The sequence below is a fragment of the Pimephales promelas genome, chromosome 20 (genome assembly GCF_988280905.1).
Source record: "Pimephales promelas chromosome 20, fPimPro1.hap1.1, whole genome shotgun sequence".
NCBI lineage: Eukaryota > Metazoa > Chordata > Actinopteri > Cypriniformes > Leuciscidae > Pimephales > Pimephales promelas.
The window spans coordinates 15,553,413-15,572,902 of NC_142788.1; the positions used below are offsets into that span (position 1 = coordinate 15,553,413).

General features: G+C 38.9%; 1 protein-coding gene across 1 annotated transcript in view; it reads left to right on the forward strand.

The window, feature by feature from the left end:
* The first annotated feature begins 10,080 nt into the window (after positions 1 to 10,080).
* Positions 10,081 to 19,490, forward strand: part of ntsr1 (neurotensin receptor 1 (high affinity)) — a 31,158-nt gene continuing 21,748 nt past the window's right edge. Inside the window, exon 1 of the mRNA XM_039651972.2 lies at positions 10,081 to 10,905. Coding sequence (XP_039507906.1) covers positions 10,237 to 10,905 — 669 coding nt within the window. The 5' untranslated portion in view covers positions 10,081 to 10,236. The remainder of the gene's footprint in view (positions 10,906 to 19,490) is intronic.

Consider the following 19,490-nt stretch of genomic DNA (forward strand, 5'->3'; position numbering starts at 1 on the left):
GGCTAGCGATATTTCTGGTGTAATGAAGTCACTCCCCCAGTATCTCTTGCTCCAAATAAAACCAGTAAACACTGAGAAGCATTTAAGAGGTGAAATTGACAGGCTTTTGCTGCCAAACCTTTTTAAATAAAAACAAAACGAACTGTGGTTGGCCATTTTATATGTTTCATCATGGAAACGCAGATAACCTTTAAAATTTAATTGATCTAATAGTCCAAACTAAAGTACTCTAATTTGAATTCATCCTTTCAGGATATAGTTACAACTCTCTTATAATTATTTTGTTCCACTGAACAATACCAAAAACAAAGGCGTGTTGGAGACAGATGTCAATACCTGCAAACATGCAATCGCAGTTAGTGATGTGCCCTTTAAATGTCAAAAATTATGAATTATAAATCACGCATCACACACAAGACCAGCGTCAGCCAGTAGTGAGCCTACTTGGTGACGTACAACACAGAACTGCTGTGCTGTTACACTACGTGAACTCTATCAGGCCCACGCAGAAGAAAATGAATAGTAAAGTCGTGGTGAATAAACTTATGGTTGAGCCACTGTAGTAAGTTGGAATATTTTAACAATGTCTTTAATAACTTTTCTGGGCTGGCAAGTTTCGATCCCTTAGAAGCCTATGGCGGAGTGATTCAGCTCTTAGATTTCATCAAAAATATCTTAATTCGTGTTCCGAAGATGAACAGAAGTCTCACAGTGTTGGAACAGCATGAGGGTGAGTGCTGACAGAATTTCAATTTTTGGTTAAACTAACCCTTTAAATCTAAAGACCTCTGGAGATAATAAATGATAAGCTATACATAAATAACATTTCACCAAGTGAATACATGTCACTAAAGTACACATAGAGCAAGTATTCAATTTAAAGTGATATATACTGTATATCACTGAGTGGTGGACTGTTGGCTTTTAACATCTAAACCCCCACCTCTCTATCGTCTCCTGTTCTTTTTGTAGTTTAACAGGTAATGCAGTGGTGCATCTCACATCCTAACAGTTCAGTTGTGTGGGCAAATAAAAAAGAAATACCCAATCCACCAAATGTTACCAAAATGAATTATTCATGCCACCTGTAAACCACTCAGGGGGAGGAAATGCCAAATCATGGAAGCATTCAGACAAAGGGAGTCAGAGAGCAAAGGCAAACCTAAGCTAATGTCTGTCTGAGGGAGATTTATTCATTCATTGAACAGAGAACAACCAGGAGAGACAGACAAAAGTGTTTATATTTATAGTCCTTTATGTTGTAGCATTTAACATGTGTCCATGAAAACAGAGGACAAAGCCATGTTAGTCATTCTGATTCAAAGGATGAATTTATTATTATAAATTCTAATAAATCATTGCAGCCACAAACACTGCCTATTCATTTAATTCCATTCATTTTCTATATAATTGATTTAATTAATTAACAATTTAACAAGACAAAACAATAAATACTTTCTGTCTAGTTTACTAACCCTAACCCTAACAAAACTTGGCTGGTGACAATAGAAATAGAAATAGAAATTAATTGATAAATACAATCTATTTATGACATTATTTTTGAAAGCATCCTCACTTTACAGCTTTTTGCAAGTGCCTAAAACTTTTCATTGCAGGAATGCATTGCAGGAATGTTTCTGTAATTCTTCATGTAATCAAAGACAAACTCAATGATGGTGAGATCAGATCTCCGTGTGGAGCACCGGCTGTTGTCAGACTCTGTGAGCATATAAAAATCTCATGAGATTATAACAATAAATGGCAAAAGGAATGCTTGTAAATGTATGATTTTTCCTACTGACACAATAGAGCAAAAGATAAATGGATTAAAACATTATTTTAATTATTATTTCTTTTGCACAGTATTGTATTTGCAGTAAGGTAATGAAGTTTAGAAAGCATTGCAAATTAATAACTAACTGATATTAATGTGTTTTTGTACTTTTGCTTTGTGAGTGGTTGTGAGACTTATGAGATTTTTGTGGCAATGGAAATTCTGTATGCATGTAGAAATTCATCATTCACAAATGGCAGAAAATTTGACTTCCCTGATAACAAATTTCTTGTTAATTTCCTGTTCAAGGACTGCTTAAAAGATAACAATATATTTATAGCACAAAATAAGTGCTTTATATATTTCTTATCTTACGGTAATTACTTTTATAGCTATGGATGAATGACCCACAGATACAGGCTTGTTATGTTTTTTTTTATCTCACTTGCTCTGTCTCTTAAATGAAATCTATTTTCGGATGTAACATTTTGTACAAAACAGTAGGTCAAGTTTGACTGGCCAGGTGGAGAAAACAACAGAAAACTCAGCAAGTGACAAATGCCATCTATAAACACTATAAATATGGCCAAATTACCCAGTATTTAATCCAATTGCTATGCACTGAGCAACGATATGTAATCCACAACATGCACAGAAAAAGCAGCACAGTGGGTGCAAAATAGTAAACCTCTTACGTGCAACATGCTTCTTCACTGACCATAGAAAACGTCTCAGGTTACGTATGTATCCCTGGTTCCTTGAGAGGGAACGAGAACTGCGTTAGAACGCAGTGGGAACGCTCTGCGTGATTACGTCGTGAAGCACATGTAAAATCAGTCCAATGGAAGCCCGAAACGTCAAGGCGGGTGACGTCATAGACCAGGAAACTAGAAAGCACCCCTGAAGTCAGACCACACCAGCTTCTGAAAAAACCTGAAGCAAGTCGATCAGGGCAGGCAGGAAGTATGGCAGGCGAACGCAGCTCCCGTTCCCTCTCAGGGAACCAGGGTTACAAAAGTAACCTGAGACGTTCCCTTTCAAGGGAACCTCAAGCTGCATTAGAACGCAGTGGAAACCCCATACCCACTACGCCATGCTGAGAAATGCCCATTCTTTGTGAAGTCCTTGCGCACACTAAGAAGCAAGCAACCTAGCCCCTAGAGTGGAGAGGCCAAGGTCATAAAATCTAACAAATGTATGCAGAGAGGACCATCCTGCTGCATTACAAATGTCAAGAAGGGAAACACCCGAAATTAAGGCCATTAGAGGCTGCCATACACCTAGTAGAATGGGTCCGAACAGCCATAGGTGAAGGCTGTCCAGCCACTTCATAAGCCAATGATATAGCCTCAACTCCATTTGCTCATAACCTGTTTAGATGCAGGGCACCCTCTCTTGAGTGACCCAAAGTAGACAAAAATAATTGTTCAGACTTACGCCACAGGGCAGCTCTGGGAACGTAGACATAACAGGTTCAGTCGTTCCTGATCTGGAGTATTAAAAGGTGGAGGATAAAATGACTGCAGCACTATAGGGCCCCCAACCAGTACAGGTCTAAACCTCAGTGTACCACGGAGAGGAACCCCCCCATAGGGGTGCACTCTTAGAAGAAATGGTTCTATTTAGAACCAGGAATTAAGAACCAGGGTTAAGTTTAATTTATACGCAATTTATCAACATCTAATTTCCCTAATAAAGATAAAATAGTGATATGTAAAAGCCGTTTAAGAAAAATAGTGGGTGAATTAAGCTCGCAAGAAATCGGGGGGGACGTGGAGGCATAAAGTCTGCTAAAGTCAAGGGAGAAGCCCATGGAGAGTCATAAAGTTGATCCTGCTGCTACAGTAGCTCATGGACAGCTGATACTCACTCTCTCCGTCTCTATGAGATTCGGAAGGGAATTATTCAGAATTCACTCGACACAGCTACTAGAAGACATACAGGTTGCTCAGTTCACCGTTCACCGACGCCATTGCTGACCATGCGGGCCTGTGAGACGCGCCTGGGTGAAAGCAAAAGACGATTAATATAGAGTATAAAAATGAGTATATAAGTTCTTGCGGGACAATATTGTTTTGTTCTATTGTATATTTTGCTATTTCATTCTAAATGATTATAAGTGTGGTCATAGTGAACCGCGTGGTTATTCCTGCTATTATTGGTCACGTGTGCTTTTGTGAGAAAGACAAGTAGGATTGTTCTTGAGGTACATAGTGTAATATCTTTTCTTGAAAAATTATATATGTATGTTATTTTTAATGTTTTGATCAGTGATGTAAAATTTATTTCTGAAATCATTAAATCAATGTTCTGGTCTGTGATCAGGCCAGTTTTGTTTTGTTTGTTTTTTTCTTTGTTTTTTTCTTGTCCTTGGTTCTGCAGATTGTGGTGATCTGTTATATCCTGTGAGAAATTTCATATGGCGAGCCACCCGAATCTACTACGGTGAAAAGACAACAATTCGTAAAGAAGAGGATAATATCCTTTCCTTTCTGCTAGTGAGACAATTCACATTTAGAGACTATCGAGGTTTTTTATCAAGATTTACAGACGAGTACAGAGACTGATAAAAAACTGATGTGCTTTGAAAAGCATTGAATACTCGTGACGGTGTATGGTTACCTATAGCTAAAACTAATTGAACAAAAACCTCAATATTAATCAAATTTACCAATAGAAACGATTGACATTTGTGATATTTTGTGAGAAGAGTTTTTAAGGAAACTCCATTATTCATTTTATTTTCTTTTGTCAATTGTAATTATCTGTGTATGTTTGACCTGTGTGTATAATTGACTGACATTTTAATTACCCTTTCTGATTATCTTTATTTTAATTTTCACATTCCCATGTTACGAACTGCTCCGAGACTGGGAGATGTAGATCCAAATGCAGCTTTATTTAAGATTAGTCGTACAGGCAGGGTCGAGAATTAGCAGACAGGACAATGGAGAATACACAGTGGGAATCCGGGAAACAGGCAGAGGTCAGGGCAGGCAGCAGTAATCAAAATCCAAGAACAATCCAACGTCAAAAACCAGAAAACAAACACGGAAAACGCTCAGAAATGCAGTGTAACACTTAAACAAGACTTCGCAGGGATTGAACAAATGAACCAGGTATATATAGACAGACAAACAGGATGATACACAGGTGAATGCTATCAGAGAACGAGGTACAGGTGAGTGTGATCAGTGAAGATGAGTCCGAGCAATGAGTTATGGGAAATGTAGTCTGAGAGTGATACAAGACTAATCTGGAGTGCCTTCTGGTGGGTATCAAGGGCACTCCAGCTGGTGACCGTTACATAGCCCCCCCTTTAAGGAGCGGATTCCAGACGCTCCTCAAAATGTCCAGGAGGAAGGTGGAGCAGAGGCGGACCTGGGGGCGTAATGGAGGGCCAGGCCCGTGGAGCGGAAGAGGACCTGGAGACTGCGGCGGAGCTGGCTGTGGAGGCGACCAGGTCGGAGCAGGCTGTGGAGGTGGCCAGGGCGGAGCTGGCTGTGCGGGAGACCAAGGCAGTGGAGACCCCTTGGGTGGCCACGGCGGTGAAGACCCCTCGGGCGGCCACGGCGGCGAAGACCCCTCGGGTGGCCACGGCGGCGAAGACCTCTCAGGACCAGACACCGGCTCAGGAACAGACACTACAACAGAAATGGTCACAAGGACAGATACAGACACAGAAACAAACACTGGATCGGGAGCAGACACTGGATCGGCCATCTTGTCCGGAGACACTGGATCGGCCATCTTGTCCGGAGACACTGGATCGGCCATCTTGTCCGGAGACACTGGATCGGCCATCTTGTCCGGAGACACTGGCTCGGAGGCGGCCATCTTGTGCGTAGACACTGGCTCGGAGGCGGCCATCTTGTGCGTAGACACTGGCTCAGAGGCGGCCATCTTGTCCGTAGACACTGGCTCAGAGGCGGCCATCTTGTCCGTAGACACTGGCTCGGAGGCGGCCATCTTGTCCGTAGACACTGGCTCGGAGACGTGAAGCGTCTCTGGCTCGGCAGAAGTGACGTGAACAGGCTCAGACTCGGCAGGGCTGACATGAAACTCAGGCTGGGCTGTCTCGGCAGGACGAGACTCTGGCTGGGCTGTCTCGGCGGGACGTGACTCTGGCTGGGCTGTCTCGGCGGGACGAGACTCTGGCTGGGCTGTCTCGGCGGGACGAGACTCTGGCTGGGCTGTCTCGGCGGGACGAGACTCTGGCTGGGCTGTCTCGGCGGGACGAGACTCTGGCTGGGCTGTCTCGGCGGGACGAGACTCTGGCTGGGCGGAAGTGACGTGAAGCGTCTCTGGCTCGGCAGAAGTGACGTGAAGCGTCTCTGGCTCGGCAGAAGTGACTTGAAGCGTCTCTGGCTCGGCAGAAGTGACGTGAAGCGTCTCTGGCTCGGCAGAGGTGACTTGAAGCGTCTCTGGCTCGGCAGAAGTGACGTGAAGCGTCTCTGGCTGGACGGTCTGGACGATCTCTGGCTGGATGGGCTGGACGGTCTCTGGCTGGACGGGTTGGACGGTCTCTCGCTGGACGGGCTGGACGGTCTCGGGCTGGACGGTCTGGACTGTCTCTGGCTGGACGGTCTTCTTGGCCCTCTGAACTGACATCAGCGGCGGCTGTGTCACGGTGGACATCAGTCCTGGACACCCATAAACGGATGCCATGGCTGGCTTGACGGCTGAAGTAACGTGAAGATTCTCAGGCAGTGCGGTTGTGAAAACCTCCTCCTCCACCTTCCCTACGGTGAAGGTGGATCCACAAAACTCCAGGACAAAGTCAATATACTGTGCCAGGGTCCAGCTGGGGTCTTCCTCTGGTAAATTTATCCTAATGTCCTGGTCTAGTCCACTCCAGAAACAATCTTTCATCATTGAATCATCACCGGGAACAAGATGACTATAAAAAAGAAACTCCTCCACATACTCCTCAATGATGCGATTGAACTGATAAATACTACACAATTCTCTCAGCGGGTCCTGAATGGTACCTGTTAGACTCATGTTGGTCAACGGTGCTGCTGGATCTCAGTGTGGCGAAGTCTTCTGTTACGAACTGCTCCGAGACTGGGAGATGTAGATCCAAATGCAGCTTTATTTAAGATTAGTCGTACAGGCAGGGTCGAGAATTAGCAGACAGGACAATGGAGAATACACAGTGGGAATCCGGGAAACAGGCAGAGGTCAGGGCAGGCAGCAGTAATCAAAATCCAAGAACAATCCAACGTCAAAAACCAGAAAACAAACACGGAAAACGCTCAGAAATGCAGTGTAACACTTAAACAAGACTTCGCAGGGATTGAACAAATGAACCAGGTATATATAGACAGACAAACAGGATGATACACAGGTGAATGCTATCAGAGAACGAGGTACAGGTGAGTGTGATCAGTGAAGATGAGTCCGAGCAATGAGTTATGGGAAATGTAGTCTGAGAGTGATACAAGACTAATCTGGAGTGCCTTCTGGTGGGTATCAAGGGCACTCCAGCTGGTGACCGTTACATCCCAAATGACATACCAGTTCGTATTCAACCTGTGTAGTTTGTTTCTCACCACAATCTTCTGATGAATTATCTGCACCAATAGCAATTTAATTCATCGTTAAATACCGCAGACTCCCGTTACACGTGATTGCTACTGAATGAGTTAAAGACCTATCAGCCTGCACCATTTAGAGTTTCATGCCAGAAATATACAACAGAAGGAAAAAAAAACAGGCTCCATACAGAAAATTAAGTGATTACTCTACTTTTAATAATGGCCATAAATTATAAAATGGTTATCAGGATGGACCATTGAGAATTATTACAAACTTGATCACTGTGAAATCTAATTAACATGAGAAAGGGGGTTACATTTACATCCAAGTGGTAATTAATCTACACAGAACTGAGCCAAACCACAAAGTGTAGCTATAAACTGCCTAAAGCATCTGGATTCCACTTTGGTGACCTGAGAGTACTATAGACACATCTCATTTGACATAATGGATGTAACGAATGGGACGTTAACTAACAGGTTAAAATGAATGCAGTAGCTTTGGTTTTTTTGGCTTTCTTTCTCTCTTTTAATGAAATATGTGTATTTTTTTTCTTCTCCTGTTTGCATCTGCATGATTTATGATTTTGGGAAACAAAGTTATTCCCAGGGAGGAGAGCACTAACCTCAGGAGTCATTGTTTTATGTAAAAGTCATAACGAAATAAAGTATGAAAATAACAACATTTGGCAAGCTATCTTTTAGAGAGGCTGTTTGTTAGTCTTAATCTGGAATTAATATTTTTGGTTGTAATTCTAGCCATCACTTCTGACAGTTCTAATACCTGCATCCTGACATCATATCTGTGACATTTAAAGTAATATAATGTGATATTCATTAGACATCATTATAATTGTGTGCTTGGGGCATGGATTTAGATTTATTGGCAAATATTTCGGTTGTCGGCTTTCAAATATAAAAAAATGATCGGTTGTAGTATCTGCCAAAAAGGTCAGATCAACTGGGGAAGGTGATATCTGTTATTTATTTATTTTTATTTATTTATTTTTTTTTTTACTCCATTCACCTGGGGTGTTTGCTTTAAGTCATTATACTTGTATTATAAGTACACCAGGGACAAGCATAGATGATATTAATTTACTGATGCTATTTTCAGTTTTGTCATTTTGTAATATGTGCATAGAACATCACTTATTTTTAACTCAAACGTTTTATATAATAAGACAAGTGAAGTAATTTAAATAATTTCCAACAAACTGCTGTGGTGTGCTAGACCATTTAAAAACATGATTTACATAATGTCAACTAACGAAGATGGGATTAGGAAGAGGCTCATCTTCATCCTCCTTGTGACAGCCAGAATTAGAGGCAGGTGGTGAAGAGATTTATTGATCAAAAGACATCCAGAGACCATCATGAGACAGATCTGACGAAAGAGATCACAACACTGAGAAGAGTCCGATGGCAAATGCCTGTTATTCCCAGCAGTCGCCTGATTCATGACAGCCTTGACTCATTCAACTTCATTTCACAATAATAGACAGTTATTCTTTAGTAGTTATATTAGTTATATTAAATGCCATTAACAGTTATATTAAATACCATTAAACTTTAAACATTTTCTTTTTTATCTATCTTTTATCATTAATTATGGTAGCACTTGTGGAGAATTCAAATTAATAAATGAATATGCCTTCATTGTTTATATCCTAATAATAAATAAATGTTATCTACAAACCAACTCACCAGTCACACAGATGTGTTGTCAGAACACAATCTGTACAATTACAATCTGACAGATACTTTTGGAGGTTCCAGTCACGAACAAGATTACAAATCAAGCCCTCAGATACCGCACTGCACGCTTTACTTAATTCCTCTTCTGATTGGTCAATAACAACATTTAGCAGTCAAATATTTCTAAATTATTACACTTGACCAATCATTCAACCTGTTTATATTCCTGGGCCCCTGTTTTGTCTTTCTACTGTCTAATCAATGAGCTAATATAATAATTTCTATAAAAAATCATAATTTTCCGACTTTTTCTAGTCATTATTTTTATAGTCATCATTTTGATGGCTGCATCCGAAACACGAAAAACAGTGTGACAAAAGTATGTCTGAATTCACAGTATACTCTTGTCTGAAGTGTAGGCAAAAAGTACCTGGATGACCTCTTCCGGTGAGATATAAGCCTGCATATGATGGACACTAGGAGAGGATGAAACCACAGGAGAGGATTGGTCAATGGCAGTGAAGTGACGCAACTGTCACATGATAATAACAGCATGAATGTTGTACGTCTAGATTACAGTCTTAACATAATTCTTTAGCAGGGAATGAAGTACTTTTTAAATAACCTATCAAGCCATTTTTTTTTTCAATCTAGGCTCAAGCCAAGTGCTCAAGCCTGATACCTTAATTTTTAAATTAAAGTGGAGCAAAAGGGACAACTATGGGTATATATATATATATGACCATTTATAATTCAGTTACAAATTAAGAAAACACTGAAAATTCATAAAGTGGAGACAAAAATGGAAACAAAAATGCTTGGAAATAATCATTATAATATTTTACACTGTAGCCAAGGAAAATGTCAAATCAGCATCCAACATAAAACCACTTGCTTTATGCTTAAATTCATGGCCATTTCAATAACATCAGAGCTGAGACTCTCTAAGTGTGTTCAAGGTAGCTCAGTCTCACAATAGAAATACACCAATCATTAAATGGCACTGCGTCATTGCTCAAGGTTTGCGTTCGAACGCCTCCTCATATAAAAGCGTCTGGACGTCTCGCTTTCACAGACCTGAGAGAGTAAGTTCAGAGCAGTGGCCAGTATTTCACTAGCTTTACGCATATAGCTCCTCAAATGAACAAATGTGAAACACTTTGCAGGGAAAGCGCAATTCATTTGGCATTCGTTTGTATTATGTGTTGATATTTAACGACTACCATGGAGGTTAATTCTACGCTACCAGGGCGCAACTTCATAGACTTGCGCATCTTAACGCAGAAACTTCTCTCTTCGGCGAACCGGTCTCAGCCATTTCTGGACAATGAAACAGAGCACGTCTCCGAAGAGGATTTGGACGTGAATACAGACATTTATTCTAAAGTTTTCGTCACTGTGATTTATGTGCTATTGTTTGTAATCGGGTGTTTGGGGAACTCGATCACCCTGTACACACTCCTTACGAAAAAATCTCTCCAAAACCTCCAGAGCACGGTGCACTACCACCTGGCGAGTCTGGCCATATCCGACCTGCTCATCTTGATCCTCTGCATGCCCATCGAGTTATACAACTTCATCTGGGTTCATCACCCGTGGGTTTTTGGGGAGGCTGTTTGTAAAGGGTACTACTTTCTGCGGGACGGCTGCTCATATGCGACGGCGTTCAATATCGCCAGCCTGAGCGTGGAGCGCTTCATGGCCATCTGTCACCCGTTCAAGGCGAAGAGCATCATGTCGCGGAGCCGCACCAAGAAACTCATCAGCGCCATGTGGATCGCGTCTTTCCTCCTGGCTACCCCGATGCTTTTCACCATGGGACAGCGAATGATGAATGATGAATTTATATGCACCACAGTTGTGTCCTCAATAACGGCTAAAACCGTTCTACAGGTGAGCGCGCACAGCTCTTTCCTTGCTCGCAACGAGTGGTATATATTTTATTATAGGCTAGCTATATTTCTGTATTCATTTGGTTATAATTTGTATTGCGTTGGATTTATTTTTCAAGTGTCTTATCAAAAGGAACAACCTGTTGCGTAGCGTCGCTAATAGCTAGCCTACCTAATATTTTGTTAAGTAAAATTGGAAACATCCAACACGAATTACAACATTGTAGCCTAAAAAGTGTGGGCTTAGTTTTTCTTTTCTTTTTTTTTTTTTTTTTTTTTTTGCTAATAAAAAATACTCAGCACTTTTGATAAACGCTAACGTTCCACATGAGAGAAAGACTATACCAGTTTTCCAAAAATAAATAAATAAATAAATAAAAAATATTGTTTTATTCTTTATGGAGAGGGTCGCTCCCTCATGGGCAATCTCACGTGACCAGCAGCATCACCGACTAATAGTAGCCTAATGAAGATAATTAAAGTAGCTAAGCTTTTACTTTATACTTTCCGACAGCTAGCCTATCAATGCAATTTACTGCACAAAGAATGGTATCACATATTTCGATGGTCCACTTTAAACGAAAAATGTCCAATGTCCAACACGAATTTCCACTAGAAATATTTAACTTGTTATGGTAGTCATCGTAAAAAGTGCGCATTCCGATTTTTTTAGGGGTATTCCGATTTTTTTCGGGGTTTTTTTTTTGGTAAAAATACCCCGAACTTTTGATAAGCAATAGGCTCACGTGAGATGACTCCATTCATATCAGTTTAAAAAAATAATAACAATACAAATCTTATTTTATTTATGGAGCGGTTGCTCCCTCATGGGTAAGATCACACAAGCAGCATCACAGCTAAAAAAAAAAAGGATGATGATAATAATAACAACAACTTTTACTTTATGCATTGCTTTCTATGGAAGTTTATTTCTGCCACAGAATAAAGGAATAAAAAGGTAATTGCCACTTTTTATCTCACAATTCTGAGAAAAAAAGTTAATTAGTTTAAAAGTTAATTAGTTAATTAGTTTTACTAATTTAGTTTAAAGTTTATATGACATATTCTGCATTATTGAGTTTAAATCATGTAATTCCGAGAAAGAGATGTAAAAATGCAATTGTGAGGAAAAAAAGTCTGAACTGTGAGATAAAAAGTAGCAATTATCATTTTTATTTTTATTTTGTGATGGAAACGAGCTTCCTGACAGGTATAAAAGGTACTTTATTTTACAAAGCATTATACAGCAAAATTTCGAAAGTCCACTTTAGACATTCTCCTAACTTTGGTTAACTTTGGTTAATTTCCAACCAAAATGCAACCCCTGCAACCAAAATCATCCCCTGACTGATATCTACTCAAGGACCTTGAATGAAATGTAGTGAAGTAAAAAAGTATGATATTTGCCTTTCAAATGTAGTGAAGTTAAAGTAAAAATGTTCCAGAAAAAAAATAACTCAAGTAAAGTACAGCTACTCAAGTAGCCTAAATGTATGTGAGTACTCAAGTAAATGTACTTTGTTACTGTCCACCTCTGACTACATGTTAACTTATTATACTAACACAAACCCTAACAACGTATAAACCTAACCTGACAGTCTACTAATACTCTAATGAGAGTTGACATGTAGTTACAAAGTTATGTCATTTCTAAAGTGGATCATTGAAATAAACTCTAACCCAAAGAGTTAACAAAGCAAAAAACAAACAAAACAAAAAAAACACATCTAAACAAAACATAATTTGCATACAGCACAACAACCAAACAGCCTAAAAGTATGGAATGTTTTTTATACAATCCACCGGTGCTTCAAATCGAATGTGTAAGAGATGAAAATAAAATGTTCAAACAAGCAGTCAAACGTAAAATTTGACTCCAAGTTTGCAAAATATCAGCAAGTCCAAACATGTTGATTCACTATCACCAGTCCAAACAGAACTAGTGGAAAAAATAAAAATGTCTAAACAAGCCGTCCTGAAGTCCAAAACCCCTGGAAAAATAAATAAAACAGGCAAACATAAAAAAACAAATGTACCAATCACATTTTACAATGCGTTAATTTTACCCTTAAACTAATGCAGTGCATTAATTCAGTTGAATTAAACATATTGCTGTGTATTTTATTCTAAACCACAAGAGCAGTGGGTAAATTAATTAATATGTATTATGCCCATTTGATTCTGTTGGAATTGCAAATTAAATGTTGATGTCTTCATTAGTCAAACACATTAAAATGAGGAGCAGCAGGGTCTGTATTGCTTCTGTTGTGAGCACTGATGGTCATGAAAGTCAAAATCATTGATTCTAATGAATTTAACTACTCAGTTTCCTGAAAATACAAGCCTACAAACAATATGACTCTTGAGGGATTTTCTTTATACTAGTTTAAGTACAAGTGCCAGGATTTGCTCCAAAATAAGGATTTACTATCTTACGAAAATGGAATGCACTTGACCGTTCCCTAAAGTAAATCATAATTGCCTGGAAATGGAGCCATTATGCTTTGATTCTTGAAAAATTGTTCTTGTAGACCTTAACCTTGTGCCTTCCTTATTCTTTTCTTTTACACCACTGAATCTGATTTATGTTGGAGTCTTCTGCTTGTAACTCTCATCTTTCTACATTTGAAAAAAAACAACAACAACAGAGTTAGACTGAAAACGAGAACACCTGTGGAGTAGCATAAGAGGCAAAATAATGTAAAATTATCCTTAATTTTAAATGGCATATATTACAGCATTCAGTGCTTGAAATGCATGTGGATAACTGGAACTCATAGCACGGCGGAAACAGTCAGTGAGTCACGATCTGAATCAGACTGCATAAAGAGAAAGAGAAAAGGAGAATATGAATACACACAAAAACAGAGGCAAAGCTGCAGGAAAACTGGAGAGAGAGAGAGAGAGAGAGAGAGAGAGAGAGAGAGAGAGAGAGAGAGAGAGAGAGAGAGAGAGAGAGAGAGAGAGAGAGAAAGAGAGAGAGAGCGTATGAATACAAGATGAATTGGTTCTGACAAACTCCATCAGTCGGTGCTGAGTGTAAGTATCATCCTGAGATTTTCCAGTCAAAAGAATGATTGCTGCAATAGCAGCTTATTGCTACAGGACAAACGGTTCATCATGTTTAAGTCTTGGCAAATTGGTTACCACGAAAACCCCTAAATGTCCTCTTTCATATACAGAAGGTTTCAAAATATATAATACAATCAAGTAGTATACATTGCTATAGCAATACCTGAAATTCCAGTGCTCTGTGGGACACAAAATGATTGCAGAAAGAAAACATAAATGTTCTTTTATTGCTTTTTGCGATGTGATATAACCTTGCCACATCAAATGTAAACTGGCATAAAAATGTGTTACTGCATCTTTCGGTTCAGTAATGGTTTCTGGAATAAGAGCATGGTGCCTTTCTAATGGTTTATCGCCTTCTGTGTGTCATTTTGATCTTTCTATTGGACAGTCTACACCTGAAAATAATCCAGTACTGCACTTGAAATTATGTGTATACAAATAAAGTGAGACTGACAGCAGCAGGCAGTGCATGATGTTGGCGAGGATAACTGGCTGATAGCAGATATTGGACTGGCGCTTTGTTCTGGCAGGTTTTTAGAGCTCTTCTAGCCATAAAAAGAGGGAGAGATGGAGTTGAAAATGTAATGTTCTGACATTTCACCCCTTCATTCAACAGTACAACACCATTCATGAAGCACAGCTTTTTGGGTTCAGCAAAACACCTGCAAAAAACACTTCTGAGAGGGAGATTCAATTTGGTAGATAATACTTATATGTGCTCTGATGAAACACTTTTCACAAACAAATTTATTGTAAATGTAACAGAAAAAAATGTAAAACAACTGATTACCTCACATTTTTAAAGTTTTGTGAACTTATTTGGTTTACAATAAGTAAAATTGTGGTGGTAGCGAAAGCGACACAATGTACTACTATCAGTGAACCTGTAAAATGCATTTTGAGTTAATTCTCAGTGGCATTGAGTGGCAAGTTATGCTGTTACTTTTGACCAACATCCTATCCAAAGTGTGAATTACACAGTCCAAGTACTTCAAAGCAATCAATTCTTTACTCCAGACACCTTCACAGACGTCAGGGCAGCAGATACTGACAGGCAGAGAGATGTTTGGCAGATAAAAGAAACGTCAGCCAAGATTTTGAGGAGAAGAGTGGAGGAGAGATGTACAGTAATTGAGGCCAAAAGAAAGAAGAGAAATGATAACTTTCAAACAGTAAATAAGATGACAAGTGTTGACAAGTTTAATCTTTTTCTTATACCTTACATCATGGGTGGCACTAGTCCTGAATGTTTTTAAAGGCCTGGAAGTTTGTCTTTTTCAAGCCTTCTCATTTTTGTCACAATTAAAGTCCCCGTGAACCGGAAGTTGCAAACGATTTTTCTCCAGTGCTGTGACGTATTTCCAAGTGAAACGGAATATTGAACAGAGGGCAGGGTTTTACTCTAGCGCTCCTCCTCTCCATCTCTCGCTCATAGCAAACTAACGGTTTGAGGGGAGTGGTTAAGCGTTTCCCCACCCAAACTGTGAAACCTACGTCATCAGAAAAAGAAACCGTTCCAGACCGGAAGTAACTTTTCAGATTTTGATTAAAGATTACTAAGGTAAAACATTTTTTTTAATATATATTCACTTGCACGGATTAATTGTTCACCACAAGACTAGTAATATGCGCTAACAAAGTAAATAGGTTCAATTTTGATTTCACGGGGACTTTAACATTACCCAGAGCTGCAGTGCTGCTCTATAAAAAACAGATATAATGTTGCAAGCCACATTTTTTGACTATAGTATATTTTGTTATGTTAATCCTGCCATGAAAGCTTGTTTAAAATGTGGCTCAGCATTTGGTTTTGCTCAGCACTAAAGAAATTAGAGGAAACTGTGTTGACTTTGTAGCAAGAAGAACCAAATAATTTGCAGTGTGCTTGAGAAATGCTACAATTTTTAAACTCTTGTTAAGATTTGATGCCATGAACGATGACAAAAAATAGCCGGCACAGTACTGTTCAATCCAATAAGACCAAGATGTCAGAAGACAGTAAACTTGTAGAACATGTTTTCAGTCACTTTAATGTACAGTGACTTGCTGTAACACTTGCTCATTTCTGACATTTAAGAGTGTATTTGAGAAAAGAGAATATTAAGATTATGAGAAGAACATTGTATAAGAGACAAAAGACTACACATAAGCAAACAGTGTGCTGTTAGTAACCATAGAAACTTCACTTATCCATCCTCAGCTTTAAAACACACAATGGACATGCTGCTATCTGAAGTGAACAATTATGTATTTGCATTGCTCATAACCCTCATAAGTACCACACGTGCAGATTGCAGCACACACCACTGGCCTAAGATTTAGCTAATTACTTCATTAGAGCCTCTAAGGGTCATTAATTGGTTAAATCAAACATTGCACGACTTGAACAAATGTGTACAAGGCACAGAGAGCTCATTTGAACTTATTACAGCTCTACAACTGTGTTTTATTAGCACACACCACTGTGCATGTTGCTCCATTAATCTATTTATCACCGGTTTCATAACCTCTCTCTCTGTTGTATTTCCATTTGTGGGGGTTTCAGTTTGATTTTGTCGCCTGTTGGGATCAGACTGACTGAGGTAGCTTAGAAATCTATTGATGGTAAAAAAAAAAAAAAAATGAACTGGCAGCTGATCTGTTTAGCACCTCAAAAATGCATTTGCTGCAGTTTTAAAAGTAACTATATAAAGAGAGAATTTAATTATGAGTTCTGTTCAGGTGGTCTCATTGGACACATGCAACTAACAGAATAATACCTGAATTAATGAATCAGAATATTAATCTTACAAACAAGGGAGAAAAAAAAACATTTTAGACCAATTATAGCATTAGTCAATGGATAAACTGCAGGTGCATTGATGGGTAGTAGGAATAAAGCGTTTGGCTTCTGGGATGCGACTATCAATCAGAGCATACATGGATGACATGACAACCATGACCAGGGCCGGATGAAATTATTCGGATTCTTTTTTCTATTGTTCTGTAGCCCTAATTATTTTAGTTTCCTATATGATAAATGTATGGAACATGAAGACACGAGCATTAAGACTGGAACATAAGAAATGAGCAATGGTCATGCTGTTCAGCTGCTTCAGTTTCCAGACGAAATACAAACACAGAGAGCATCTTCAGTCAAGGTGTAGATAATCCATGCAGGACAGCAGGAGCTAGAGAACAGGCTCCTTCACAAGCAGACACTTGAGCGGAATTTGATTTGCCACATGATTTGTTTGTTTATTCGAGAGTGCATGTGCACTGTGCCTAAGTGAGATGTACCTGCTGGAAAGCTTTGATGGAGAAATAATACTGGAATGTCATTTTCCTGGGCATTCTTAGACACCGCTTGAATTTATATACAGAGGAGACCGACCGGAGTCAACAGTACCCCTAATTCAGCCGGCCTCTATTTGAATTCCAGAACGAGACTGTCAGGGATAGAGTGTTATATGGCGTACTGTTGTGTACCAGGATGTTGGTCCTTCAACCGTCAAAATAAAGAAAATACATCCTTTCACAAATTTTACACAGAAAAAAGAGCTTCGGAAAACATGGATTGTTAAAATTAGACGCGACATTGGACCTACTTTTCAGGTAAAAGTGCTGCATTGTTTACATAATATCAGTTCTGCATATTAGCCTTTTGGCTAATTGCTAATATCAATGTTGTAAGGAGGTTGTATCTTCCTTTAAACAATAATACAATGCTAATTGCTAAAACATGATATTTTAAAACAACAACTATATCCTATTCGTATAGATTACAAAGAACACAAGAGTGTGTTCCAAACATCCACTAACTTAGGCTATTTATAATACTTATATCAATTCTTATATCAATAATCTATATTCATTCACATCACCTGTACATTCTGTAACGACTCGTTATACCCGTCCCGAAGCACAAAAGGTTGAAAAAACAAACTAAAACCTTGAACTTCAAATGAGCCATCCTGAACATGGAGTTTGCAGAACATTGCAAACAAATATACAGAATACCTTCATGGTGTAAGGCTCTAACATTACAGCCTGCTTCGTTTCTCTTCACTGTAAACCACAGGTATCACATACATTAAATACTACAGTTAACTGTTTCTGAATTGGCAAGTATTGTCATCACATATACAATCGGTACATACTTTCAGCATAATTTTACTAGCCCGTTTGGCAATATTAGCTCTGTCACCTCGCTAAGCTTACTGCACAAGAAAGCCGGAAAAAGTAGATTTTACCTTCAACATCGTGAATGTACACCTCAATCCAATTGCTGTATCCCTTCAGGAGTCTTTGTCCGCCCACGACTCCACTAGGTTGTGTAGGGTCTGGACCCATCAGACACACACTAATTATTAATTATATACAAATGTTTATGAAACTCCAAAACTAACATCCCAAATGAAACGAACACAAGGCAGAAACAGTGTCATGTTACAGAGCTGATAAGGAGATTTTACGACCTCCACAGCCAGGAATGTGGCCACGTGCACAAGAGAGAGACAATGGGAAGACAGAAACCCTCTTTAAAACAGACTTTGCTGCATTAATCATAGACTGACTGATCCATAAATAAACATGCTTCATAGCATTGTGTAAATGATTTACTCTCTTGTGTATAATTATGTATATACTATGGTATGTATTTTATTATGTAACCTCACCTGTATCATGCTTCCTACCTAATTAATCGTCATTTAACGATTCACACTTTGATGTACATCACCTTCTCTTTGAATGTAATGTGGATTTGTTATCCACTTTTTAAAAAATGGAAATGATTTCCATTTAATTTAGGCAAATGTCTAATGAAATCATTTGCCTAATTTAGGCAAATGATTTCCATGATCTCTGTGATTTCCATGGAGATTGGGTCTTTGCAGGGGAGTTTTTAAAAAAAAAATTGGTCTGTAAAATTGGTCACAGCATAAAATTCCATCTATGATGTCTGGGAAATCAATAAATATTAAAGCATGACATTTCCGTGACTGACTTCTTGCCATATCCGAATGATACATTTCTGACTAGATCAATTATGCTGGGTCTGGCCTTTGCATGTACTGAACTCAGCCAAAGAATCTCTAAAGAAATTACATTTGTTTGCCAATGTACCCATAGGTTCTTTACATAATGCAGACAGAAATCTTACTTTTGCTTCTGTTTGTGTGTCTTCATAAACCCACAAAGGATTCTTCTCTGCATTGTCATTTTTTCTCAGTGGGAGCATTGATCTACAAACAGGATTAGTAAGACAGCCTGCAGTTCTAAATAATTATCCCATTAAGGTCTTAAAGCTACACAACTTAAAAATGCTTACATAAAAAGTGTTTTAAAATTATGAGTTAAGGATGCAGCATATGAATCAGACATACTTTTCATGTACTGCTTTTCGTCAACTATATATAGGCATCTTTTACTTGTTTATTTATTAAAATGAATAAAGGTGATTTGGATATATATTGAACTGTATGTCTAAACTGTTATGTTATCAATTGCATTATACTTGTCTCATCTTAA